This window comes from Lepidochelys olivacea, assembly GCF_965140295.1.
Source record: "Lepidochelys olivacea isolate rLepOli2 genome assembly, chromosome: 2".
Lineage (NCBI taxonomy): Eukaryota > Metazoa > Chordata > Testudines > Cheloniidae > Lepidochelys > Lepidochelys olivacea.
The window spans coordinates 215,538,873-215,566,261 of record NC_140412.1 but is presented as its reverse complement, the minus strand read 5'-3'; the positions used below and the strand labels follow the sequence as shown (position 1 = coordinate 215,566,261).

The 27,389-nt window shown below is 42.8% G+C and overlaps 1 protein-coding gene across 1 annotated transcript in view; it reads right to left on the bottom strand.

Moving 5' to 3' along the window:
• The window catches only part of AGMO (alkylglycerol monooxygenase), a 270,471-nt gene extending 247,020 nt beyond the window's left edge, over positions 1-23,451 (bottom strand). The window contains exons 1-2 of the mRNA XM_084621348.1: positions 23,246-23,451; positions 17,780-17,910 (exon numbers count right to left, since the gene is read on the bottom strand). Coding sequence (XP_084477474.1) covers positions 17,780-17,910; positions 23,246-23,374 — 260 coding nt within the window. The 5' untranslated portion in view covers positions 23,375-23,451. The remainder of the gene's footprint in view (positions 1-17,779; positions 17,911-23,245) is intronic.
• Positions 23,452-27,389: the final 3,938 nt, after the last annotated feature.

The following is a 27,389-nucleotide window of genomic DNA, read 5'->3' as shown; positions in this document are numbered from 1 at the left end:
AAAACATTTAGACGGAAACTGCTAACATAGGATCATGCAATGCAGCTACAGTGTAACACAAAGGAACCTCAAAAAGGTTTAACTGCCCGCCCATTTTAACTCACTCTGTCCTCTTAACAATTCTTTGGGTGCAAAGGCTGCATTTTAACTCTTTCTATGGAGACTTTCATCCTGAATGCTTTTACATCAGTGACATTAGCACCTGTTGCCATAACAATAGTTAGCTGAACACTAGAAGGAAACACCATGAGTCTCTGTACTGCTATTTTTCTATTAATGAAGAGCCAACCCAGTTGAAAGTCCTAAACTTTAGCTACTACTGAGCAAACAGAGCAGCAACCTGTCCCCATTTTTATGCTGAAAAGGCAGAGGGCTTTAGAGAAAGAAAGGTGCAAGGGACCTTAGCTGAGGGAAAGAGGAGACCTGTCTCTTTATGATTAGGGCCCTACCAAATTCACAGCCATGAAAAAACACGTCATGAACTGTGAAATCTGGTCTACCACGTTGAAATCTGGTCTTTTGTGTGCTTTTCCCCTATACTACACAGATTTCATGGGGGAGACCAGAGTTTCTCAAATTGGGGGTCCTGACCCAAAAGGGAGTTGCAGGTAGGTTACAAGGTTATTTTCGGTGGGGGGGGGAGGTCATGGTATTGCCACCCTTACTTCTGCGCTGCCTTCAGAGCCAGGTAGCCGGAGAGCGGCGGCTGTTAGCCAGGCGCCCAGCTCTGAAGGCAGCGCCCCGCCAGCCGCAGAGCAGAAGTAAGGGTAGCAATACCATACCGTGCCATCTTTACCTCTGTGCTGCTGCCTTCAGAGCTGGGTGGCCAGAGAGTGGTGGCTGCTGACTGAGGACCCAGCTCTGCAGGTAGCAGCACAGAAGTAAGGGTGGCAATACCATACCATGCCACCCTTACTTCTGCGCTGCTGCTGGTGGTGGCTCTGCCTTCCGAACTGGGCTCCCGGCCAGCAGTCTCCGCTCTGCAGCTGCCCAGCTCTGAAGGCAGCGCCACGGCCAGCACCCGCGCAGAAGCAAGGGTAGAAGTACCACAACACCCCCACAATAACCTTGCGACCCACCTATAACTCCTTTATGGGTCAGGACCCCTACAGTTATAACACTGTGTAGAGATTCAAATAGCTGAAATCATGAAATTTACTATTTTAAAAATCCTATGACTGTGAAATTGATCAAAATGGACCGTGAATTTGGTAGGGCCCTAATTATGATCATCAGCTGCCAAAACACACCTGCGCTTCACCTCTATCCCTGCAACAATTGTCCTGTTTTCTCACTTCAGAAAGTCTGCTCACCCTCACTTTGGCAGCTGGTAGATTGAGAATTTCATTGCAAGCAGCAATGGCAGGTGTACCTGCCACTTTCAAAAACATTTTAGCTATGCCCAGAAGTAGCAACAGATGCACCTGGAACATGTTTAACTTTCATAAGAGCCATGTAACAGAAATATTTTTAGAGATGATATTATGTCTCAAACCAGATTTTTGCAATATGAGGCATATGCAAGGTTTAGTATAAATTTTAATCACCTTCACAACAGGTCAGAAGGGAACTGATGCTATTCAAACACACACACAAAAGGTATTTCTTAACATCTTTTCAATGACCAGGAAATTTAAAACACCTCTTGCAACATACAATTATTATTATTACATACTGTTTTCTCACTTGATTCTTTGCCTTTTATTAACATATAATGCTTCTGCAGTACATCCAAATACATGTGAACTGATACATTTCCTCCATTTTTGATCAACTTTCAGCATTTCCCCTGGAGCCCTTTTGTTCCATGAGCTGACGCCAAGGTGTAAAAACTCAAACTAACCTGGCAACACATTTTTTTAATATACAACTCTCACTAGAAGTCAGAATCTGCTTATTTTTCCTTTATGCTCAAACCACAAATCTACAGCACATGACACTAGTTGATTACCATAACTAATGAAGACTAATCCATCATACCAGTATAATTCAGAAATTGCTTAGCTAAATATTTTTGATTTTTTCTTTTCCAGTGTGATAAATAGAAAAGTCCAGACCTAGTATTCAGTTACAACTTTCAAAACTTGCTCAGAGTTTTTAATATTTAATTCCTTTTTTCTGAACCCTAAGTTCAACTTCTTAAAATCATTGAAGACAGTTAGTTATATTAGAGTTTTTAAACATAAATAGGGTTGCAACCGAAGGCCAGCCATTTTGGGTCATCGAGTCCAGCCTTCTGCATCAGGCAGCATGAAACCCTAAGAGGGGGGAGAGAGAGAGAGAAGGTCTTTCCTAACCTGTATATTCCATAGACTTACCTATTCTCACTTTGAGCACCTCTGCTGAATTTACTATTACAGACAACCTGTTATCCAATTACCCGAATCATCAGAGAGATTATGTTGTTGTTTTTTCATTTGAAAATTCCATTTGTCCTTTACTTTAAGCTACTGCTACTTGTTTTAATACTAGTGTCCACTCTAAACCATTGTGTCCCCATTGGGCCAGATAACAAAAGCAACATGTGAGAAAATTCTGGGGAATGAAGTCACAATCCACATATGCAGCTCCCCTCATAGAGATATCCCTGCATTATTCAGGGGAAAGACAGTCAATTGGCTCCCTGCAAGAAGGTCTAGCAAGCACCACAGGACCAGGGGAGGGGATAATGTGCACCATCTTCCCCCCTCCCCTTAGCATGGCCACAGCACTGCAGAACAACCTGTGTGGGGCCTGAAGCAGCAGGGTGTGTGTGGAGAGTAGAAGGAGGATACCATCTGAGCAGAAGAGGGAAATCCATGCACAGATATCCCCTTCCCAGTGCAGATCCCAAGGGGACAATCTAGGAAAATCCAGAGGACAGCTACCATCTTGGTTGGTGGTATGTATTGAACGTGGGACTTTCAGAGACTTTATAGCTTGAACTAAAAAGCAAGGCTCTCAAGCTAGGAGTTGCAACAGATCCATAGCCTCTCAGGATTGGGCGCAGAAGGTGACAGATTACACACACACTACCCATAAGTTCCATTAGCATTATAAATAAATTTATTGTGAATACCTTTCAGAGTAGCAGCCGTGTTAGTCTGTATTCTCAAAAAGAAAAGGAGTACTTGTGGGACCTTAGAGACTAACCAATTTATTTGAGCATAAGCTTTCGTGAGCTACAGCTCACTTCATCGGATGCATATAAATTGGTTAGTCTCTAAGGTGCCACAAGTACTCCTTTTCTTTTTGTGAATACCTTGTTTCTCAAGGCTAACTAAAACCAATTTCCTTAACATTACTTAAATTATTATGCATTCTCCAGTTCCCCTTTTCCCTTCCCTTTTATGAAGTTTTCCTAACTATTTTGGTCTGGTTTTTTTAAGTCAGTGGTTCTCAAACATCATTGAACCACGACCCACTTCTGACAACAACAATTACTACATGATCCCTGGGGTGGGGGGGGAGGCTAAACCCGACACCCACCACCTTAGATTGGGGTGGGGGGCAAAGCCACAGCCTGAGCCCTGCCACCCAGGGCTGAAGCCCTTGGCCTTCGGCCCCAGGACAGTGGGGCTCAGCCCCGGGGTCCAGCAAGTCTAATGCCTATCCAGGCAACCCCATTAAAAGAGGGGTCCCAACCCACATTTCGAGAACGCTAGAAGTGAAGGTAAAAAAACTTGTGTACGTTATTCCAGGGAAGGAGGACTTATCAATATTGTGTAACTAGCACGGTCACCTCTTATCTTGCAAGCTATCCCTCCATAACCACTAGTTTATTATATCATGAAACAAGCAATTTTGAAATCGATTATGGAGGCTATTTGTGGGGCTTTTTTAGGATTCCCATGCTTCTGTTGTGAAGATCAACCATGCAAATCAATTACAGGAAGAAACAAAGCAACAGCACTGCAGAATTTCAAAATGCAGGACAAAGACAATTTCTTTTAAATAAACTGCAATTACTCAGACACGTATTATACATCAGGATGCATGAATAATTAAAAGCTCACTAAGCCTTTGTTTTGGAGTGGAAAGGTTAGGGCTTTACATTTCAAAAGACACTTTGGAGCTTTCTTTTCCAGATGAAAAACTGGCTCCAGTTCAAATTGGAATAAACATTTTAATAATATGACTTCACTAAAAGGGAGGGAGAGGGAGAAGCCTTGTGAAAACTTCCATTTGCAAAACAAAGTGAACCCGCCTGCAACTGAAATCCCCTTTTATTTCCTGTACAGGTGCCAGGGCTTGAACAGACACCCAATTTATTACCCTGTCAACTGACTTATTAGGGTTGACACAAATCGAGCTGAAATATGCCTGACATACTACAGTCAAGGCTTTTTTCACACTTTAGCACAAAGCCAAACTTTTTGTAAGGTGGAGGGAAGGGGAGAGGGAGTTATGGGAGTTCTATTCCCTGTTTTCTATCAGCAAGATGAATATGATTCTCTCCCATTCTTAATATGCGAAAACCAGTCATGAAATAACCCAAGGCTAAACACAATTCACCAAAACGATACAGCTGGGAAATCATCATCAGACTCTGGAAAGCCCTTGATTACAGGAAATAGCACCCTACATTTTCAAAAAAATGTTCCCACTAGACCAGTGGTTCCCAAACTTTAACAACCTGTGAACCCCTTTCACTAAAATGTCAAGTCTCACGAACCCCCCCCCCTTAAAAATGAATATTTCCTTTACCAGAGTATAAATTATAAAAGCAGTGATCTTGGAAATGCAAAATTTGTTTTTGTGACATGCTTATTACACACAATTAATTATTATTTATCATCACAGTATTTGTATTACATTATGAAAACGGCAACACTCTTCCAAGATCTCACTTTCATAGCTTGTATCAGTTTGAATAAGCCTGTTGTAAGACAAGGCTCCTATGTTTCATCAAGGAGTATCAGATGTGAAACAGCATGAAGGGATTTAAGAAGCCAACTCAAAGAGTTCCTCCTACAAAAGCATTCAGTCCTTGAGCAGCCCAGGCAAACAACTCATGTTACAACAAAGCTTAAACTTGTTCTTCATAATAATTTTAAAAACAATACTAGCTGCCTATTTAATTTTAAAAACAGCAAAAAATATCCACCTCCCTTTCCATTTTTAAAAGGAGTCCTGAAGTTTAAATCTCCTCAGTGGGATAGATACGCTTGCTTTGATCTGCTTAGCTCTTGGAAATCCAGGGGCTCCGGGCTGCTGGCCCCATGCTGCCCGGGGTCCCTAGGGACAGCTCTGTCTGCATTAGGGATTTTTTTTCCCCGAGAACCCCCTGTAACTTTTCACGAACCCCAGTTTGGGAACCACTGCACTAGACCCTAAAGCTGAACCAAAGCCTCTGCTCCAATATGATTTTATTCTCTGGAATTTTAGCCTAAAATAATTCAAATTCCCAATTCTCCTCAAAGGAAAAAAATGTTATCACAAAGCAAAACAAAGTAAAATATGTGGCAAGTTTGAGTACTCATACAGATCTTCTATTTTATACTTTGTTGTCTTCCAGCACTGACCTCCATTCCACCACACCTATTCCCGTCAGACTTCACTCTCTCAAACTGTTAATTTAATATATTAATATTAATTTATTTTAGAGCAAGAGGGAATAAAAAACAATAGTATATAAACTTTGGGGGAATAAGAAATAAAAGGTTCTCATGATCTCTTATTATTATAAAACTCATTCTTTCCACATACCTCTGTCATCTCTTGCTATCCCATGTATAACTTAACACCTAACTCTTAAAAACCTTATTCATACAAATCATCTTTATCCTCACAAACAGTCCCACCGACTTCAGTGTTGTTATTCATGTGAGCAAAGCCTACTGACATAAGTCTACACAGTCTTTCTACTGGTATTACTATGTGCCACTCTGTACCAATTCAGTTATGCTAGTACAGCACTAATGTAGACACAATTATACCAGTATATATATATGCTTATACAAGTATAGCTTATTCCCCTTCCTGTACAGAGTAAGCTCTACCAGTATAAGCTTATTTTTACCAATATTACTGTGTCCACAATACGGCCATGTCTATACTACAGAATTAAGTCTACGCAAGTTATGTTGACTATCGTAAGTTGCTTTAAGAACATCAGTTGTGCATGTCCATGCAACACTGCTTGTGTCGGCAGACCACGTCCACAGCCATTGCTCTCGCATCGACGGAGAATGCGTTGCATCGTGTGTAGCTATCCCACTGTGCAACTCGCCATCCTCTGTCAATCTCTGCCGCTAGGAGCTCTGGGAACAGATCACCATCTCATGATGCAGTTCTTTCTGTTTCATCATTACCTGGGCTTCCTACATCGTTTCGTGATGTTGCAAACTGTGCACCCGCCACCTCTGCCTGACAGCATGAATCCTGAGCTGCTGGCCAGTATGGTGATGAGTGTTATGAACACGACATGGCTGGTCCCACACTATTCCATGAGTTGAGAAAAAGAGAGTATGTTGGATCATATTAAAGAAGTTCTGTATTAAAATCACAAATGAGTTTGATTCCCCAGAGTTTAAATTCCAGGGTATTACTAATTAAGAGGTCTCTTGGTTTTTGGTACTGTTTCTCTCCCTCTATGTGTGAAACTTGCAAGCTGCTAATTGCGTTAGTACATTCTAAGACAGAGTCTGTTCTCAAAGCAATTCACAAGAGAGAGAGACTCAAAGCAATACTCTGTAACAACAGAAACAGCACCCAGAGACTCCCCACCCTTTTGTTGTATTAACAATTGTGATTAAAATAGCGATAGAGGATGTATGTAGATGGATGCTTGGTGTGGATAATAACTGAATGATCAGGGAGGTGCCAGCCTAAGAATCCAGTATCCATCGGCTGAAGAAGGCGTCAAGTGGAAATAACCAGAGGACCCCCGGAGGGCAGACTGGAATCCACCCAACAGCCTCAAGAATGGGAGAACCAAAGAACAAGATAACATCTTGGAGCCGTCAGGAATGTGCTATCTGCTGATTGATTCAGCAACAGCATGATGAAGCAATTCCCATAGACTGGCATAGGAAGAAATTCCTATAAAAATAGACTCTAAAAAGTGAGAACTTTGGGGTCTGATTCTGCAAACCAACTTCCAGGAGCATCAGATGAGCATCTGACAAGGCCCTGCTCCCTCCTCATGTCCAGACCACCTGGCCAGTGGCTTGGCATGAGCAACTCTAAGGCTGGTAACTATGATAACAACCTTGCAGAACCTGTGTGTGTGTGTGTGTGTATGTTTGTATGAATGAATGTGAGAATAAATATGAGATTGAATGGAATGTTATAACTATAACTAACTGCTTACTATGATTCTTTCTGTATTCACAATAAATGTGGTATTTTGCCTTTTTCCCTCTAATAAGATCCTGCTGGTTTTTATTTTATTGGTACAACAAGTAGATCAGTGATGCCTGCCGTATTGTCTGCCATGGAACTCTGTGCGGAGCTCACCCCCGCCCTGCGGCACAAGGATACCACAACGAAAGCTGCCCTCACAGTGGAAAAGCTAGTGGCCATCGCTGTGTGGAAGCTGGCAATTCCAGACTACCGGTCAGTCACAAATCAGTTTGGAGTTGGGAAGTCCACTGTGGGGGTTGTGGTGATGCAAGTATGCAGGGCCATTAATTGCCTCCTGCTACAAAGGACTGTGACTCTTGGTAATGTGCAGGAAATAATCAGTGGCTTTGAGGCAATAGAATTCCCTAACTGAGGAGTGACAGATGGACCACATATCCAATTTTGACCCCCGACCATCTTTTGATAAAGTACATCAACCGAAAAAGTTACTTCTTCATGGTCTTTCACTGACATCAGTGTGGGATGGTTAGGGAAGGGGCATGATGCATGCATCTTTAGGAACACTGGCCTGTATAGAAAGCTGTACACTGGAATTTTCTTTCTGAAGCAGAAGATTCCAGTGGAGGATGTGGAAATGCCCATAGTGATCTTGGGAGACCCTGCCTACCCATGGCTCCTGTAGCTCATGAAGCCTTACACTGGGAACCTTGACAACAGCAAGGAGTTCGTCAACAACAGGCTCAGCAGGTGCCGAATGACCAGTGAATGTGCCTTTGGCCGATTAAAAGGTGGCTAGTGCTGTTTTTTTGGCTGGTTGAACCTCAATAAGGAAAATATTCCAATGGTCATTGCGACCTGCTGTGCTCTGCATAATATTTGTGAAGCAATGGGGGGGAAAAGTTTCCCCGGGGTGGACCACTGAGGCTGATCGGCTGGCTGCTGATTTTGAGCAGCCAGATACAAGGGCAATTAGAGGGGTGCAGTGGAAGACTATTCGAAGCAGAGAGGTTTTGAAGCAGCATTTTGACCATGATTCTCAGTAACGTGTCTTTATGTGATGCATGTGGCCAGGCAATGTTTACTTGCCGTCTTGAATTACTCCATAGTGCTTGATTTCTGAATGTTAATTGTACTACGTAAATATTCCTACCTATAGCCACCGTGTTTTAATGTTAGCAATGATTGATGTGTGTATGACACAAATAAAGATTCATTTTATTTCAAAGACTTAAGTTTAACAACAGGACAAAACACAAATTTTTGGTCAAACTGAGGATGTTTGAATGAGGAACAGTCTCACGGTTAGGGCTCTCACAGCTGTGTGTACTCCAGCTTTCGCTGGGAGACCAGTCCCTAGCTATGGAGTGCATGGGGTACTGAGAGAAACCGAGAACACGTGAAAAATGCAGTGGGGAGTTTGGGAAGGGCATGGACCAGAGTTCTGTAGTAGCTGCAGGGAAAGTTGTACATGGATGTGCTCAGATTGGAATCTCCTTCCTTAGAAGTTTCTAAGGTCAGGCTTGACAAAGCCCTGGCTGGGATGATTTAATTGGGGATTGGTCCTGCTTTGAGCAGGGGGTTGGACTAGATGACCTCCTGAGGTCCCTTCCAACCCTGATATTCTATGATTCTATGATTGCAGGGTAATGAGAGACTTCATCATCTCTGTCTGGCCCTCCAGGAACTTTATCATCCACTCCTGCCCCGTGTCCTTTCCAGGAAAGCCTCAGTCTTTCATTAATTGTCTCCCTCCACTCTCGTTTCACTATATGCTGCATCTGTTGACTGCAGCACTTCGCGAAACATATCCTCCTTACTCTTCCGGGTTCGCCACCTTATCTGATGAAGGCGCTCCACTGATGTGCAGGAGTGGGTCCTCAAGGGCACATCTGCAGAAGACAAAGAAACAATGAACAGAGACAGTTACACACACCTCTTTCTCACTGTCCCTTGACTAGAAAACAGGTTGGTGCAAGTCCCAAATATGGGGAGTTTTGGGCGGGAGGACTGGCAAGGGGGAATGGGCAAGAAGGGACAAATGGTGGTTTGCTAAGCCAGTTACTACAAGTGGCTAGGGAGACTATTCTGAATATTGGTACCCTTTTCCACAGGCTAGGGTAATCAAACCCGGTATTTCACTCCTAAGAGTAACCCAGGATGCAAGGGTGCATCTCCTGCAAGAGTGTGGCTTCAGACCAGCTCCATACGCTGCTCACGTGTGTGGTGCTTTGATCCCTGCAGAAATAATTGCCAGGTGGCACAGCAAAGTTTCCTACGGTGGGGAAAGAAATAAGACAGCTCTTCCAAAGAGCCTTCGGCAGAGAATTGCAGAGTACCCATAGGAAAGTTTCCTAGAGATCTCTATGGAGAATTCCCGGGACATCCCCGTGAACATTAACAAACTTTTCCACCATATCCCCACTGCATAGATGGACAGGTTCTGTTGTTACTTTCTGTCCCTTATCCCTCCTCTACCATATAACAAAGTACACAAGGGCACAATCTCCTCTCACCGTGCAGTAACAAAGCAAAATGAGCACTTACCGGAGCTCCCCTCTCCTGCATCCTGCGTGCCAGAGCCAGAGTGCTGGGACTGGTTAGACCCCTCTGAAGTGAAAAAGAGGTCCTGACTTGCCACACCACCGGACGACCCTGCCACATGCTCCACTTCCTCCTCCACCGCTTCGTCACTGGGGTTGAGTTCACTGGCCGCTGCCTCCAGTCCCCCAAAAGTATCCACGGGGCTCTTGGCGGTGGAGGTGGGGTCACTGCTGAGGATGGCGTGCAGCCTCCCCTGCTTGCTGGTGCGCCTGCCCCAGCTCCTTGATCTTAGCATGGCACTCCTGCATGTCCCTCTCGTGCCTCTTCTCCTTCATCACTAGCAATCAGCCCATAGGTATCAAAGTTCCAATAACTGGAATTAACCTGTGACTGCATAGCCTCCTCTCCCAATAGACTCAGCAGATCCAATAGCTCCAGTGGGCTCCAAGCAGGAGAGCAGCATAGGCATGGTCAATTGGGAAGATGTTGTATGAACTGTGCACACCGAGCAAACAGGAAGAGGAATTTCAAAAATTCCTGGGGCTTTAAATGGGGGGAAGGGCACATACCTGTGTACCTTCCGGGCAGTGGAGTTCAAACTGCTGACCAGAGTAGTCAAGATGGGCTTTGTGGGACACCTCCTGGAGGCCAATTAGGGTGACATAACGGAGCACAGTATCTACACTGATGCTGTGTTGCTTTAACTACATCGCAAAAATCTCTATGCCACTTGTTGAGGTGGTTTTATTATGTCAGCATAGCAGGGAAGTTACATCAGCGGGAGGGGCTTTTCAGTGTGTACACCTCCGCTGTTTTGTCGACAAAAGCTGACTTTTGTTGACAAAACTGCGTAGGCCTAGGGAGGTTGTACTGCTTTAACTATACTGGTGTAACTGGCACAAGTTGTATGTTTAGAAAAGACTTTAGGATTTGCAGGATGGGTTCCTAGACTACAATCCTGCACAGAGAATTGTCTTAATAAATTGTATTTATATATGAGCTCCATGTACATATATGATGCTATAGAAATAGCAATGTTCTTTCAGTATCTCTTTCAACCTGGGGCCTGATTCTGATCTCTCACTATTGTAAATCAGAGGTGATTCCACTGAACCCAATGGGCTTACAATGCTTTGTAGGTGAGACCAGAATCAGGCACATGGCATTCACCAGTATCATATACTTATACCAGTTGGGAATGAGGGATGGACATGTCCCATTCAGCCCAGAATAAATTCATGTGACTTTTCCAAGACCACAAAAAGGAGTAACGGCCTTTTAAAAATGTCATGAAATAACTGTAATGAATCATTATTTTATGTCATATGGTGAAATGAGGAAAAAATATTTACATGTTCATGTGGATTTTCTAAATCAACAGCTTGGGTCAGGCTCCTGAGTCTGAAAAGGCCACAGTTCGCTTTTTTCACACTGTTATATGCAGCTCTGAAAGTCTATTATTTTTAAATTGTACTGTTTGATTTTAGAAATAATTAAGGAATCGTTTTTTCTAGTTCCCAGAACTTCGGGATGTTGACCCAGCAAATTAGGTTGGCCTCCTTTAAAACTGCTGCTCTTGTACTCCATCTAGTGGAATACTGACTGTGCTTAATACATTATCTAGTAAATATATTGTGTTTTACACAGTGAAGTACTCTACACACTGGTACAAAAATATAGTTATTACATTACATCTTTGCAGAGTATGCAGACTGAGCCAATTTATCCTAATGAAGAACAAGAACATATGTAATATAATTCAGTGTGATATAACCTGGTTTGGAAAACAGATTGGGGAGGTGGAGCTGGAATGTGGGTTTTCTGAGCGGTAAAGCGGTATTAAATAAAAACCCATCTCAAATCCCAGTAAATATAGCTCACAATCTGTGTTCCTACACACCCATGTGTGTGAACAAACTGAACTAATGGCTTTCTTTCAAACACAGGGTCCACCCAGCAACCGCCAAGGTCAATGGAAAGAATGGGATCGAGTTCAATGGGTACAGAACTGGGCTCACATGCAGTTACTCACAATGATTGATGTTCTAAGACATGGTCTCTGCAAAACGTTCCATTAGTTTAGCTAAGGGTATATTTCTAAATTGATTTAGTTAAACTGATGTAAACTTTTGCACAGACCCTCTTAATTCTAGCTTGTATCAATTCTAGTTTAAGTCAGCAAGGAGCCGACTTGAGCTAATCAGTAAAAGCCAGAGTTAAATCAAATTAAGCTTGTCTACACATCAGTTTAACTAGATCAATTTAGAAATATGTTTTTAGTTAAACAGATGTAACTTTTGTGTTGAGTCAGGGTAAATCTAATAAATAGAGAAATGGAAACAAAAATATTAGGGAATTGAAAATTGCACATTTTCCTCTAGTAGGAGTGATCAACAAGTTAGGAGTTACAAATGTTTTAGAAACCAAGTTCTGTTTTAAGGTACCCTCTAAATCCAGCACACTCTTTTGCATGTGTACATGTATGTACACAGGCTCACTGCCTCTAAATCAACGGAAGCTTCTCAGGGCACAGATTGTCTACTCCATTTTGACCATTATGGCATGGAGTTTCACTTATTCACACTTTCAGATTACATCAATCTCCACTATTGAAAGACTGGAGGAGAAAGCCCCCTTGACATGTAAAAGTCTGGAAATTATGATTGCTAGGTTTTAAATTTTACATGAGAAAAGGAATTTGCACAATTTTGGTAAAAAAAATCAATTAATTGCATTGGTTAGTATATGAGATACTAACAACTTTAGGAAATATAGCCCTACTACACCACAAATAAGGTGCAAAAATTCTTATGAAACACATAATGGTATGAAAAATCCAGAAGGCATTTTTCCCCTCTTTCTTCTGGACGTTAACAATATTTCAAATAACTTTAATATCCTCTGTTTAAAAAAAGAGTCTGAAAAACTGTACCTTTCTCATTGGAATGGAAAATTCCATTGCAGACATGACCAACAAAAAAGTGTGTGTGTGTGTGTGTATATATATATATATATATATATATATAAATAAATAGTGTGGAGCTGCACATCAAATTGGGAGTTCTCCAACTAGTTTGAAAATGTACCTACCTAAATGTACCTATCCCCCAAACACATTTTGAATTGATTTATATTCTGCTGCTTTAACAGAAGAAATGGACCAGTAAGAAATAATACACATACTTGGTCAGTAGATATTTATATCTGGAATAAGACTTCTCTTGGGAGAATATATTTTAAAAAAAAACAGCAACATTTCAGGCATCCTGGCAACAGTTTGTTGGGGGAAATAATTATGTATGATAAAAGTTCTCAAAATATTTTTTGGCCAACCACATGTAAGTTAATGACAAAATTTTGCAACTTCTATTCACACTGGAATCAAGTTCAATAAGTCCATCCAGTTTACCCCCAAAAAAACTACTTTCCATCAAATATCATATTTAGTATGAGGAAACAATTGTTTTTTTAAAAAGCGTACAGGTTACGTTGCAAATAGTAGTATATCCACGACAAGCATCTCTGTTACATGCTTCACAGTCGGGTGTGGGGGGGGATTACAAGCAAGATGCACTCCCATGTTTGATAAGATTTTTCCCTTATACACAAATTATATATATAGCCTGTATATGGCATACTAATTCCCACAATTTGTGTTTTTCATTTTCTCTACCAATGAAGTGCAAAACACAGAATAAAAACTTTTCCCTCAGGTCTGCTACACTTTTGTTACCCAGATTGTGGAATGGAAAACTATGCTCAGAGACTGAATTTGGTTTTCATGACTTCTCATTTTCCCCATAATCCAAAAACCTCTTTGTGATGACGCATTTGAAGCTTCATTCTAATTAATGGATTAATAGAATGAAGCACACCATTTTAGTTTCAACCACAGATTTTTTTAAGGAAGTGGCAAACCATTTCAGCTAGTTGAGAAAATGAAAATTAGTCCCTGGGAGAGGATACAATCAATGGTGTGTTAATCTAACCCTCAGCTGTTAATGATTTGCACTAGGATTTCCCCTGATGCTGTGGGTTCTGCTGAAATATTGTTTTAGCAGTTTCTGTCAGATTTCCCTACCCTTTTCTTGATGAAAAGGAACTGACTGAAGGGGAAAGCTCAGCAACAAATTTGTGCTTTCTTTTTTTTTTAATCCCAATTCTTTTACACCACTAAAAGGCAGATGGGGAGGGAGACAGAATGTTCTCCTTTTCAGTTCTGTCCTGTTTAGTCTATCTAATGTCCATAGCTCCTTTAACTGACAAAAAACAGTGTTAGGCCAAGCATTCATCATTAGAAACTGGCAATTAACACCTAACTTCTATGATTTGTAACTGCTTTGTGAATGTACTCTCAGAAAGCTAAAAGCCTTTCACAGTTCTTGCTTGAAAAGACAACTGTGAAAAGAGCTAAAGTGTTCCCAGATCTCACATAGTAGTAGAGAGCCCAGGGCTACGAGGTCCAGATCCACACCCTGGTTGTGGGAGCCCTGGGCGCATGGGACCCCCACAACGAGCCGGTACTGAGAGCGTGCGGAGTCAGTCAACGCTACGCCTAGCTCATGAGATAGCTCATGGTGTCCGACACCATCAGGTAGTCCAGAGACATCTACATGGAACACGTCACAGCACACCGACAGTACTAGGTCAAGTAACCGAGAACGCCGACCCACACCCCAATCTGGATCTATGCTGGTTATGCGATATGTATGTACCTCGTGAACCTTGTAACCGATACTTGCAATCCCCCATAGCGCAAGCCTGACCCCAGATGTACAGTACCTTCCCTCTTAACTTGGGTAAATTTGATTTTAAACATTAACTTTAATAAAATTTTTAAATCTGTGAGCTGGATGAGAATCTTAGTACAGTATGCATCTTCACTTCAGTGCCCGTGCCACCACCAAGGGCCAGATCCTGAAAAGTGCTGAGTGTCCTCAGTGGTCATTCACTTCACCAAATTCTCCCAACCTTGCAAAATAATACGTGCATAGCATTCACAGAGCCAAATCCTGCAAAATGTTGAGTGCCACTGCGAGGAAAGCATTCAGCACCTTGCAAAATTGAGCTATATGCATACAATGCAATTTTTCTTAATAAATATTTTTTGCAGGGATGGATGAATCTGGTGAATTGTAGTGCTCTTAAAATAAAAATGAGACATAGTACCAAAACTGCTAATTTCCTTATACCATGGTACCAAAACTGCTAACTTCCTTATACACCCAGACCTTCATCATAATCTGCCCTGGTCTTTCCAGACCAGAAATACAGCTTTTTGATTTGGTAAATCTGTGATGTGTATGAATCTCTAGAAAACAACATTAATTCCAACTGAAAATACATATTGATTTCATTTATTTCATAAATAAGGTCTGACTGAGGTTTCTCAGTTGTACAGTCATTTTCACTGCTCATCAATTACTGAAAGAATTTCTTGTTTATATAAAAACTGATACACAAAACAGGTTGGATAGAATTAACATCTTGAAAAAATAGTAACATGAAATAACCAACCAAATAATTAAGCAAATTTCTTTTGAATATTTCTGATTTGTGTAGGCAGCGTTGGGAAAAAGAGCTAGCTGATATCTTCTATGTATCTGCTTAATTCTTTAAATGGCAACTTCTAAGGCTATTGCTCCTGAAAACTGAAATAAACAACCACATGTAGCCCATACTTTCTGGGGGCCTGATCCAAAACCATAGCCATAAATCTTGTCAAACTCACCAGACAGCTTTTTTTAAAATGAAACTACAAATTTGGTTTATAAAGCTAATAGTGTTGATAAAACATATTTAGACTTCTGTAAGGTATTTGACTTGGTACTACACGGCATTTTGATTAAAGAAATTAAAACAATACGACATCAACATGGCACACATTGAAGGGATTAAAAACGGTCTAACTCAATGTATCTGCCAACAGGGAATCTTCACTGAGCAGCTATGTTTCTAATGGGATCACCTAGAAATCAGTTCTTGGCCCCATGCTATTTAACATCTTTATCAACATCTGGGAAGAAAACAAACTCATTACTAATTAAGTTTGCAGATGACACAAAAAAAGGGGGAGTTATAAATATGAAGAGGACAGATCACTGATACAGAATGATCTGGACTGCTTAGCCCATGTGCTTCAATACAGCCAAATGTAACTCATACATCTAGGACAGCGGTTCTCAAACTGTGGGTCAAAACCCAAAAGTGGGTCGTGACCCTGTTTTAATGGAGTTGCCAGGGCTGGCACAGACTTGCTGTGGCCCGGGGCTGAAGCCAAAGTCTGAACCCCACTGCCCGGGGCCGAACGAGGCTCAGGCTTCAGCTTCAGCCCTGGGCGGCGGGGCCAGGTTACAGGTCCCCCACCTGGAACTGAAGCCCTTGGGCTTCAGCTTTACGCCAGGACTGTGGGGCTCGCGGTTTGACCCCCCCCACCTGGTGGAGCGAAGCTTCGGCCCCCCTCCTGGGGGCACGTAGTAATTTTTGTTGTCAGAAAGGAGTCGTAGTGCAATGAAGTTTGAGAACCCCTGATCTAGGAACAAAGAATGTAGGCCATACTTCCAGGATGGAGAAACTACCGTGGGAAGCAATGACTCTAGAAAAGACTTGGGGTCATGGTGGATAATCAGCTGAATGTGAGTGCCCAGTGAGATGCTGAGGCCAAAAGGGCTAATGCTGTCCTTGGATTTGTAAATAGAGGAATATGAAGCAGGAGAAGAGGTTAAATCAACTCTGTACTTGACATTGATGTTAGTGGTGTTACTGAAACACTGTGTCCAGTTCTGTCGTCTACACTACAAGGATGTTGAAATATCAGAGGGTTCAGATAAGACACATGAGAGTGGTTAAAGAACTGAAAATTATGCCTCATAGAGAAAGACTGAAGGACTCAATCTACTTAGTTTATCAAAGAAAAGATAAGAGTGACTTGATCACAGCCTACAAATACGTACATAAGGAACAGAAATTAGATAACAGAGATAGTTTCAATCTAGAAGACGAAGATATAACAAAGTCCAATGGCTGGAAGATGAAGCTAGACAAATTCAGACTAGAACTAAGGTGCACATTTTTAACAATGAGGGTAACCAATCATAGGAAACAACTTGCATATGGATCACAGAGTCATAGAATATCAGTGTTGGAAGGGACCTCCGGAGATCATCTAGTCCAATCCCCAGCTCAAAGCAGGACCAATCCCCAATTTTTGCCCCAGATCCCTAAATGGCCCCCCTCAAGGATTGAACTCACAACCCTGGGTTTAGCAGGCCAATGCTCAAACCACTGAGCTATGCCTCCCCCCACCCACACTGGGAATTTTAAAATCAAGCTTGGATGTTTTTCTAAAAGATATGGTCTAGTTCAATCACAGCTGTTGAATTTAAAGCAGGAATTAATAAAAGGAAGTCCTATGGTCTGTGTTATGTAGGAGGTCAGATTAGATTATCACAGTGTCTCTTCAGGCCTTAAAAACCTATGAAAAACCTGCTGGAGTTAAACAAGAGACTCCCATTGATTTCAATGGTCACTGGATCAGGCCCATGTTGAGAAATCTATCATCTATCCTTATTACTTCAACATACGTTTCTTTTTTAGTAGACCAATGGAAAGGAGATATGTATATTTTTTTGCTCTTGCCTGAGAGCTAACAGAAGAAAACAGATTTAAATATACATTGTATTGTAACACAAGAAGCAGTCTACCTAACCAAAGTCACAGATTTCAAGACAGAGTTGGACTTGGTTAATATCCTTTAAATATTAAATTTACTGTTACATTTCAGAAAGAAATTTACACCTTGTTAATGCAAAATCAATTTTTGGCAAAGCTGCATCCACGTCTTGACTAATTAATTTGGGTTAACTACAACCTTTTAAAATATTTATAAGGCAATTCTTCCCCCTCCCTCCAAATGAGGAATGAATAAAGCCAATACAACAGTCATACTTACTCTGGAAGTCGAGACAGGACTCCTGCAGAGACAGAAGTTATGCTATCATTGATCCGCCCTGGTGCCTGATGCTTCCAAACCCAACTGACAACAAACTCCAACAGCATCAAGACAAGGAAAAGCGGCGTAGCCTGAAAAGGGATTTGAGAAGAGCAATTATAACACAAACTGAATTCTGCATAAATTTCTGAACACGATAGCAAGCAGGTTACTCAGAATAGCATCATATGTTAGAAGATACCACAATGACATTTTAGAATGGTCCTCCCCAAGCCTTTTCTTTTCTTTATTATTGTTGTGTCTAGAGGATGTAATGGGCTACGGTGTGAAAATTTTAACTATACTCATGGCAAAAATGGATATGAACAATAAAGAAAATAATATCTGCAAAAAGTTGAATAAATATATATTGATTTGTAAACAAATTTGAGTTGATTATTGCATGTCCTTGTGTACATATAAAACACTTGATATACATTGCCACAAATTTTCCAGATGGTCTCATTCTGGATGGCACTTCCATATAGGACATGATTTCTCATTTAATCTTTTTGACTGGAGGTGGGAGGATAGTGCTGACTTTGGCTACAGGAACTTTTCCGTAAGAGCCGTAGATTGTTTTGTACAGCCGAAATCCTTTTCCAGCCATACCAGCAGCATCTTCAGATTGCAAGTGAATGAATGGGCATTTTACCACGTGATTCACTGGGAAAAAAATAATGACCTCAAGACACCAAACACTGAAGAACTAAAAATTTACATTGGCATAGTTCCATTGATTTCAACTTGAATTTTAAGATAAACTTATGATTATGCTTGCTTAAGTTTGTGCGGTCACTGTTTGAGTTCAAGAGTATGAAAAAATCAGATCTGGTGCCATCAGCTATTTCTGCCCAGATTAAAAGACTTAATCCTGCAAACATTTAAATGGAACACATTATTTGCTACTGTTAAGGCAGAGTTTAATTCACAGCACCTGTTTATGTTTATATTGAATTCAATTTGCTTTATATTCTCCCCTCATTTCCAGTTTTCAATGCACAGCAGATTTCTGTACTGCTGTACAAAATGTTATACCTCTATTACTGATGCTGTCAGGAATGAAACAGGAGGTTTGCATAGCTGGTGACGGGTCATTTGAGGCTTTTGGCACTGGGGAGGCACAAGAGGCAGGCAGGGATTGTGGAATAAGCACACTAGATGAGTGTCTCTGCCCAAAGGATCTGGTGTCAAATAGATAACAAGACAGACCTTTACACTTCCCTCACTAGGATACAGAATGAACTGCCAACCAAGGTGAATGTGGGTGGCTTAAACCACACAGAAATATTTTTTCCTGCTGTGGGAAGTCTCAAGAAGGCAACGCAACACTTGGTCCCAGTTTTAATTTATCTTCCCAAATATGAGGGAAGGGAAGAATTCTGTGACAAATTCCACAGTAGTGGAATATATAGGCCTTGACTAAGACCTGAGTTGTTGCAATGAAGTTTTTAAAGCACTATGCCAAGCAGTGAGTGTTTGCAGGACTGGACTCTAAATTATAACGTGAAACCTTTTGGAAAGAATGGAGACCCAATGACTGAAAGCCAAAAGAATGCCTCAAAGATCCCCTTCCTGGAACAAACCTAAACAGGTACATCAATATTGATAATTTGGGACCAATAAGTCATAAATATTTTTGATTTGAAATACAACAATCCTACACAGTTCTCAATAAAACCATATTCCCTTTTTTTGGTTTTTTGCATCACCTGCTTCAATACTAAATAGGAAACATGATTTTTTTCTGAGATATGATTAAAAATATAGCATTTTGTTAGAAAAATAGCTGTATCAAACATTTCCCGTCCTCTCGACCAAAGCTCAATGACAAGTTAAAAAAATGAGTATGTAGACAGCTGGGAGAAGAATTGGCACATTAAAGGCCCAGTCCTTGTAAGGGATCATTGACCTCAATACCAGGAGCCAGATCCGGGCCTTCATACTACCGTATGGGACTGAGCTATGGAGCAGCAAGTTCGGCACTGCAAATTGCACAGACCCAGAGAAGGACACCAGTTGGGGGAACCTTAAAGGATGAAGGGAGAATGGTGAATAGGAAACATATGGTTATGTTGTGCATAGCTATTTGTTTTACCTGCCAACAACTACACTGCTTAAAATATTTGACTTTTGTACACTCTTGTCACTACTGCAACTCCTTTACAACTACCGCTTTTAGCATCTGTTTCCCATTGTGTGATTATGTCACACGCAGCCATCTGACAGTGTTTCTTGGTTCTCAAACAGGGAGTGCTATGTCAGACAGCCAGAGGGGGCACCATTCATATTGTCTTACCCACTTGCCAGTCAAGAAGCTTGCCAGTAAACAGTTCTCATTTATGGATCTGAGCGTCTGAATCCAAGTCAACTGCTGTTCCTCTCCCACAAATCTTGTTGTTGTCAGAAAGCAGTTTGAAGAGATCAACTAACCTAGGTTTCAAACTCTAGAAGTACTTTCCTCGCCCCATCCATTTCCAACTCCCACCTTTTTGCCCACCACACCACCAGAAATACTGTAAGTAGGTTTGGGATTGATAAGAACTCCATTTAGCTTTCATCTGTAGCCTGAACAGTCCACTCTCAGCATTCAGGAGGAAGCTATCTTTGTTGAGTGAGCACTTAAATCATCAATTTCCGCAGAATTTAAAGTGTCATTTTAAAAAAGTCCTTCTGGATGCAAAATAATATTCTCAATATGAACCAAATGTAAACTGGTGGAATATTATATTCACTGTGCAAACTCTCATGATTTTATTGAGATCTCACAGTATTTGGTGTTTTCTTAGTCACAGCTCCTGTAAGCTTATTACATGAAAATCCCAGCTTTCACTTAAAATGAAATACAAGTTTCTAGCTCTCATGATAGAGCAGAAAAGCCTGAAAACATGAACCGAGTGCACTCAACAGACACAAATTAAAAGAAAGCCACTTTTCAAAAAAAACCCTCATAATTTTTCAAGCCAATTTCATGATTTTTTCAGGGGTGAGGCCAACTCATGATTTTTGACCACTTGAGACCAGCAGTACTACGTATTCCTGAGATTGGACACAGACATTCAGCACCTCTGCTGCTGCTCATACCTTCTCAAAGTAGCAGAAGTAGAGCATGCTGCTGCCTGCTGTGAAAGCTATGAGCAGAAGCAGAGTCAAGCTTTAGAGCTGCCCATTTGTGGGACCAGGAGAGGATCCAAGAAATAGAGTCCGGGAAGAAGGGTAGAGTAGCCGAGTCTACCCCATCTTCTTACACCCATGTTAGACAGGAAGCTTCACAGGGGCACAGAGAAACCACCATTCCATATTGCAACACTCCAGATACCCTGAAATGAGGGAAGAAAGGTACACAGAATTTTCCCTTTTCCTTCTGGTAATTAAGGGGAAGAGGAATTTCCAAATTCAGTTATCTACGAACTGATATGGAAAAATGGACCCCTGAGTATGGTTGAGGGCCAGTGTCCCAAATGGTATCCAAACACCCTTTCTTTTGCCTGAAGTTTTGGTGAGAAACAGGGGCTGGCTCTCCACAAAGCACTACTTCAGAATCCTGCTATAACCAGAGGCGGATATTAAAGGTAGGGGGAGCTAATAGGTTTAGGCTTCCTGTTCTAAAAGGAAGCCAGCACTCCGTTTTGTAGTTCCCCCTCTCTACTCAGCAGTAGCACTGGAGATACTCAAGTGATTCAGAAGGCATTGCCAACTGGATGAGTCCCTCCCGCAGAAACACTTAAGTTGGTCTGATAAATTTTCCAAGTCCTTGTATACAGCTTACTTATACTAAAGTACTTTATTTTGCACTCACTCCCCAAAAATCCGTTTGTTTAAACACTTGCTGTCTCATCCACCTGTTATATTATCCTTTAAATTGTAAGCTCCTCAAGGAAAGGCCTTGTCATTACCATGCCCAGCATAGAAACTTTTGCCATTATTGGTTGCAGGGTGTAATTTTTTTGCAAAACATACTGGGAAAAGCCCGAGTGTCACTGCAGTTATAACGTCATAAAAATGCTTTTGCCAATATAGATTATTTTGCTATGTTGGCCAAAGCACTCTTTTGCCAGCATAAACTGTGTCTATACTAAGTGGTAGAGCTATATGGGTAAACTTTTTCTAGGGTAGTCATGGCCTATGTACTTGTAATGCCTTGCACAATGGGGCCCCATTCTAATTGGGGCTCCTGGGTGCTCCTGCATTACTGATAACAATAATAAAATAATAAATAATCCATCCCTAGCATCTGGTACAGCAAGTCTTTGACTGGTTCTAGGGGCGGAACAGATCATCTGAAAGTTAACTAAAGCTGGGGTGTGCATGGCACAAACAAGTCTGAGCTGACTCTCCCAAAGCTTCTTTTTCTCCTTCATTTTAACTATCTTCATTTTTTTAAATGGAAATAGTCGCTTTCTTTCTTCTTTGTCCCAGCCAGGTGGCAAGCTCTTCAGGGCAGAGAGATCTATGTGCATATTCTGGGAAGCAGGGTACAGTACTATCTCAAACTCCTTATGAGAAAATAATATCTGTTCCCCTTATATTAAAGCTATCCATTTCAATTTTTCACCCATTATACCCACAGATTGTCAAACCTTGCAATGTTATCACCAGTCTCACAATATCTGAGGTTTCTCTTAAAACCTCAGTTGCTAGTATCAAGAGATAGCATGGAAATCTCAGCTTTCATTTACAATAAAAGTTCCTAGCCCCCGTGGTTGCAGAAAGCTTGAAAACAGGAAGCTAGTGCACTCTAAAGGCTCAGAAACTAGAAGGCAAATAAAAAGGCAGCATTTTAAAGTCTCATTATTTTTATGGCAAACTCATTGGGGGAAGGGAGGTAGACTCATTTTGGACAGCCTGGGGTTGGTAATACTGAGGTGCAGGTGAAATCCAAGCAGAGAGGGACAAGCAGAGAAAAGAGTGAAGGGCTGTAAAGGGCAGCTGGTATGTGAGAGGTGGGCAGGGGGTTGCAAGGGGCAGAGAGGAGGAAGGTGAGGCCAGGCACGGGGCACAGGGGTAGGCAGGGGGCTGCAAGGGGCAGAGAGGAGGAAGGTGAGGCCAGGCACGGGGCACAGGGGTAGGCAGGGGGCTGCAAGGGGCAGAGAGGAGGAAGGTGAGGCCAGGCACGGGGCACAGGGGTAGGCAGGGGGCTGCAAGGGGCAGAGAGGAGGAAGGTGAGGCCAGGCACGGGGCACAGGGGTAGGCAGGGGGCTGCAAGGGGCAGAGAGGAGGAAGGTGAGGCCAGGCACGGGGCACAGGGGTAGGCAGGGGGCTGCAAGGGGCAGAGAGGAGGAAGGTGAGGCCAGGCACGGGGCACAGAGAGAGGGGCAGACAGGGGGATGCAAGGGACACAGAGACAGAGGAGCGAGGGGCGGGCCGGGAGACGACAGGCAGAGCGAAATCTCCTGTCCCTAGCCCAGCTCGCCGCCGTGCTCTCACCTTATTCACATAATCGGGCACCTCCTCGAGGCTGGGGAAGGAGCTCTCATTGGGCTGCAGGGCATAGAACATCATGCGGACCTGCTGGGACCCCGAGAGGCCTCCCTGCGGAGCTGCGGGGCCGCCCATGGCTCCGGCTGCCTCCCTACCGAGAGAGAGGGAAGAGAGAAGCCCGGGGCGAAAGTCCGCCCGCGGGGAAGAGGCGGAAGCCAAGCCGCTGAGCAAGTGAATACCGCAGCCCGCTCCCTTCCCCCTCCGCTTGAGCCCGAGCCTGCAGTTCCCTCATCCCACCCCTCTCCTCCAGGCCAGCACACACGGCCGGTACCGGCGGCCTGCTCTGGGGAGCACGCAGGACACGCTCCCCAAGGGCTCGGATATAAAAAAAAGAGAGACAAGGCAACGTTCAGTTTCTCGATTTCTCCTTCCGGTTGGATTTGTTGTTTATTTTAGCCCTTTCGAATGGCAAACCTTTAATTGCTCCGTGACTAATTAGCGTTTAGCTCCAGCTTTTTCTGTTCTTGCAAGTTTGGGGGCACATTTTATAGCTCCAAGAAGAAAAGGAGGACTTGTGGCACCTTAGAGACTAACCCGTTTATTTGAGCATGAGCTTTCTCGATGAAGTGAGCTGTAGCTCACAAAAGCTCATGCTCAAATAAATGGGTTAGTCTCTAAGGTGCCACAAGTCCTCCTTTTCTTTTTGGGAATACAGACTAACACGGCTGTTACTCTGAAACCTGTCTTTATAGCTCCAGCTACACTAAACCACTTCCCTTCTTCTGGATATCAGACATAGCCCGTTGGGCTTACCAAATGAGCCCCCCGGGCCCATTCGTTTCTCAAAAAGTCACTGACAGTACAGGGTCCAGTGCCCCCATGTCTACATTTTTGAGCTCTCAGCTACTTTTAAAGAGAGAAACCACACTATTTTGCAAGGGGTTGATCTGCTTATGGAGTGAACAACATATTTGGAAAATCAGAAAATGTTGACTAATAATTTTGGGGGAAAATGTCATTCTTTTACTTGCTCTAATCTCTAGACATATTTTGATTTTCTGTTTCTGAGCTTGGCTGTATTTACCAGGCACACACTTACTTTTTGATGTTTCATTTTTGCTTTTGAAGTGTGGGGAAAGTTTGTCACAGCCCCATTTGATGACACTCAGGCAAGACATGTCAGTCACTAAGGAGGATTAGAAGGGCTAGCCATTACGTTGTCATTTAGAAAGGAATTAATTAAAATCAGGAAAATATCAGGAAGTAGTAAAACCAGGTATGGGCTAGAATAAAGGCACAGAGAGCACATCTGCTGCTTACATTCCAAATCCACCTCAGGCCCATTTACCTTTAGCCCATTTACTGTAATGGTGCCTGCCAGGGTCATCGTGGACGGCGTGGGAAAGTATCCTTCCATACAGGAAGGAATAAATCTGCCATGCCTAGAAACCTTTGGGAGAGGACAGCACAATGCTTCCAGGAAAATTTCATTGAGATCTCTCAGAAGGATTCAAGGGACATCCCTGTGTACATAAATAAACTGCTCCACACCCGCTCCCCTGCCTAACTCTCGAGGGGAACAATAACAGCTCTACCTCTTTGTTGTACCAATACCTCTTCTAGAATGAGTAGCTTAATGAAAAATCGATACCTGTGTCCTGTTAATGCTGGGGTTGGGCACCATCTGTACATTTAAACAGAGTAGTGGGAAATGCATTTACACACTTACCCAAGGCTCCTTCCCCTGCATCGGGCTTACCCGAGCTCAGCTACCAGGGCTGACTGGACTGGGATGGAATCTCAAACAGATCCTGGCTTGCAGCACAGCTGGAACCCCAAATTGTATGTCCCCATCCTCCTCTTCACTGTTCTCAGCAGAGTCCTCGGGCTTCTCAGAGTGAACTGCAGGGTGTTGGTGTGGTCTCTACTAAGTATGGCCTGCATCTCATAGCAAAAGTGACAGGTCTGTGACTCAGCACCAAATCAACCATTTGTCACCTTGGCATTCTGATTTGCCTGCCACATTTCCTTCACTTTCACGCAGCACTGCTGCGATCCCTGTCATACCCCTTCACCTGCATCCCCCATGCAATCTGCTGGTAGATGTCCGTGTTTCTATGACCGCGAGGTCTGCACAGCCTCTTCTACCCACAGGCTCAGGAGATCCAATACTTCCTGTCTACTCCAGGCAGGAATGTGTCTGGAGTGTGTAGGTGGCATTGTCGGTTGGGCATGGGCGGCGGGTATCATAGGCAGGGGGAGGCTGTGCCTCCCCAAATAGCCTAATGTGGATCCTCCCATGCTCCACCCGCAGGCCAGGCCCTCTCCTGTGGTTCCCAGCACTCTGACCTGGCTGGCCCAGACTGGCTGGGGCTGACTGCCCTGCCTCCTGTAGTGACTCAGGGCACTCTGAGGCTGGTAGAGGTGCAGCCGCGCTGCCTGGAGCTCTGGGCCTGGCCGCACAGGACTGGGGCGCTGGTGCCGGGAGCTGTGGTGGGGGTGCTCTGGGCTCCTGCGGGGGAGTGGGGCAGAAGGGAAGAAGGAGAGGGCTCTGGGCCCAAGGAGAGGGGCCGAGGGCTAGCTTCCCCCAAAGGCCAGGTCACTGGCCGCCCATGGTGTTGGGCAGTTGCGTGCAGCAAGAGACAGCTGGGTTTTTAAAGGGCTCGGTGGCTTCTGGTCTCCATGACTCCTGGGCAGTGGAGTTCACAATTATGACCAGAGCAGACCATGTCAGGCATTCTGGGACAGCTGCTAGAGGACTGTTAAGGTCAACATAAGTTATACAGTGTCTACACTAACACTAAAAGAAAAGGAGTACTTGTGGCACCTTAGAGACTAACCAATTTATATGAGCATGAGCTTTCGTGAACTACAGCTCACTTCATCGGATGAATTGCATCCGATGAAGTGAGCTGTAGCTCACGAAAGCTCATGCTCAAATAAATTGGTTAGTCTCTAAGGTGCCACAAGTACTCCTTTTCTTTTTGCGAATACAGACTAACACGGCTGTTACTCTGAAACCTACACTAACACTGTGTCAACCACAGTAGGTTGTCCAGCGCTCACTACTGTTCAGGCTGTGAATGTAGCTGAAAGCTCACGGCTTAAGATTCGAAACCTTGGAGCAAGGGTTTCCAGTGATTTACTTGTAAAATAGAGGAGTGTGGAAAAAAATCCAATAATATTGCTATAGAAGAGGGCCTAACTCTCCTCCCAAACAATGACTAGTAAAGCTCACCCCAAACAGTGACTGTAGAAAAAACTAAAATAGGAAACTAGATGTTTTCTATCCTTATGTTGCGATCAAAAACATAGAAGTATTTTGTGTCTAAAGACTGGAATTCTATTGTTGACTAATAGATCATTCTGGGAACCAAGGTAACTAAAGCTTTTGGTCTACCTAGAGGAGATTAGGGAACTGGCCCAAGATTATCTGTAGACAGATCATATTTTTCTTTTCTCTGAAGAACTTTGTTCCACCCACACTAGGAACAGAGCAGGCCCAGACACTTCCTGATTGGGTCTCTTAACAGTACTGCACCAGCACTAAGCAATAAACTCTTAAAGGGAATTCAGACAGGTGAAAAGTGGGTTGGACACTACAGTCTGCCTTAGACTGAATTCTATCCAGCCCTGAGCTGAGACTAGTTTGCTTTAATTATTTAATACTATTCTCGAATATGGAAACAAGCTTTAAATCAGTGAATGATGAATAGTGGAGGGGAAAGACTTCTTATACATTTTTATTCCAACTATTCAATATATAGTTTTAAAGTGTTATATAGCATGACATTTATTATTGGCCAGGTATTGCAAAGTAATTTAGAATCTCCCTTTGCCAATGAAAAGCTCCATTTTGGATAGCACTTGTTTTACTATTATTATTATTACAGCACTGGCACCTGGAAACTGGGATTATGCTTGGATATTCGTCAGTCATCTCTGAGCCAAGTGGCCAGTAATGCATCAAAGTTATTGCTAATCCAAGGTCTAGTTCCATCTCTTTGTTCTGCCTATGACTAGTTACCAGAAAATGATGTTCAGGTATGACTTTTCATGGGCTATCAATTCAGTGAGACATTATTGGCATGGTAAATTATACAAGTGTTGCTAAAGTGTTTAAAAAAAAAGATAGACCACTCAGGTGTCT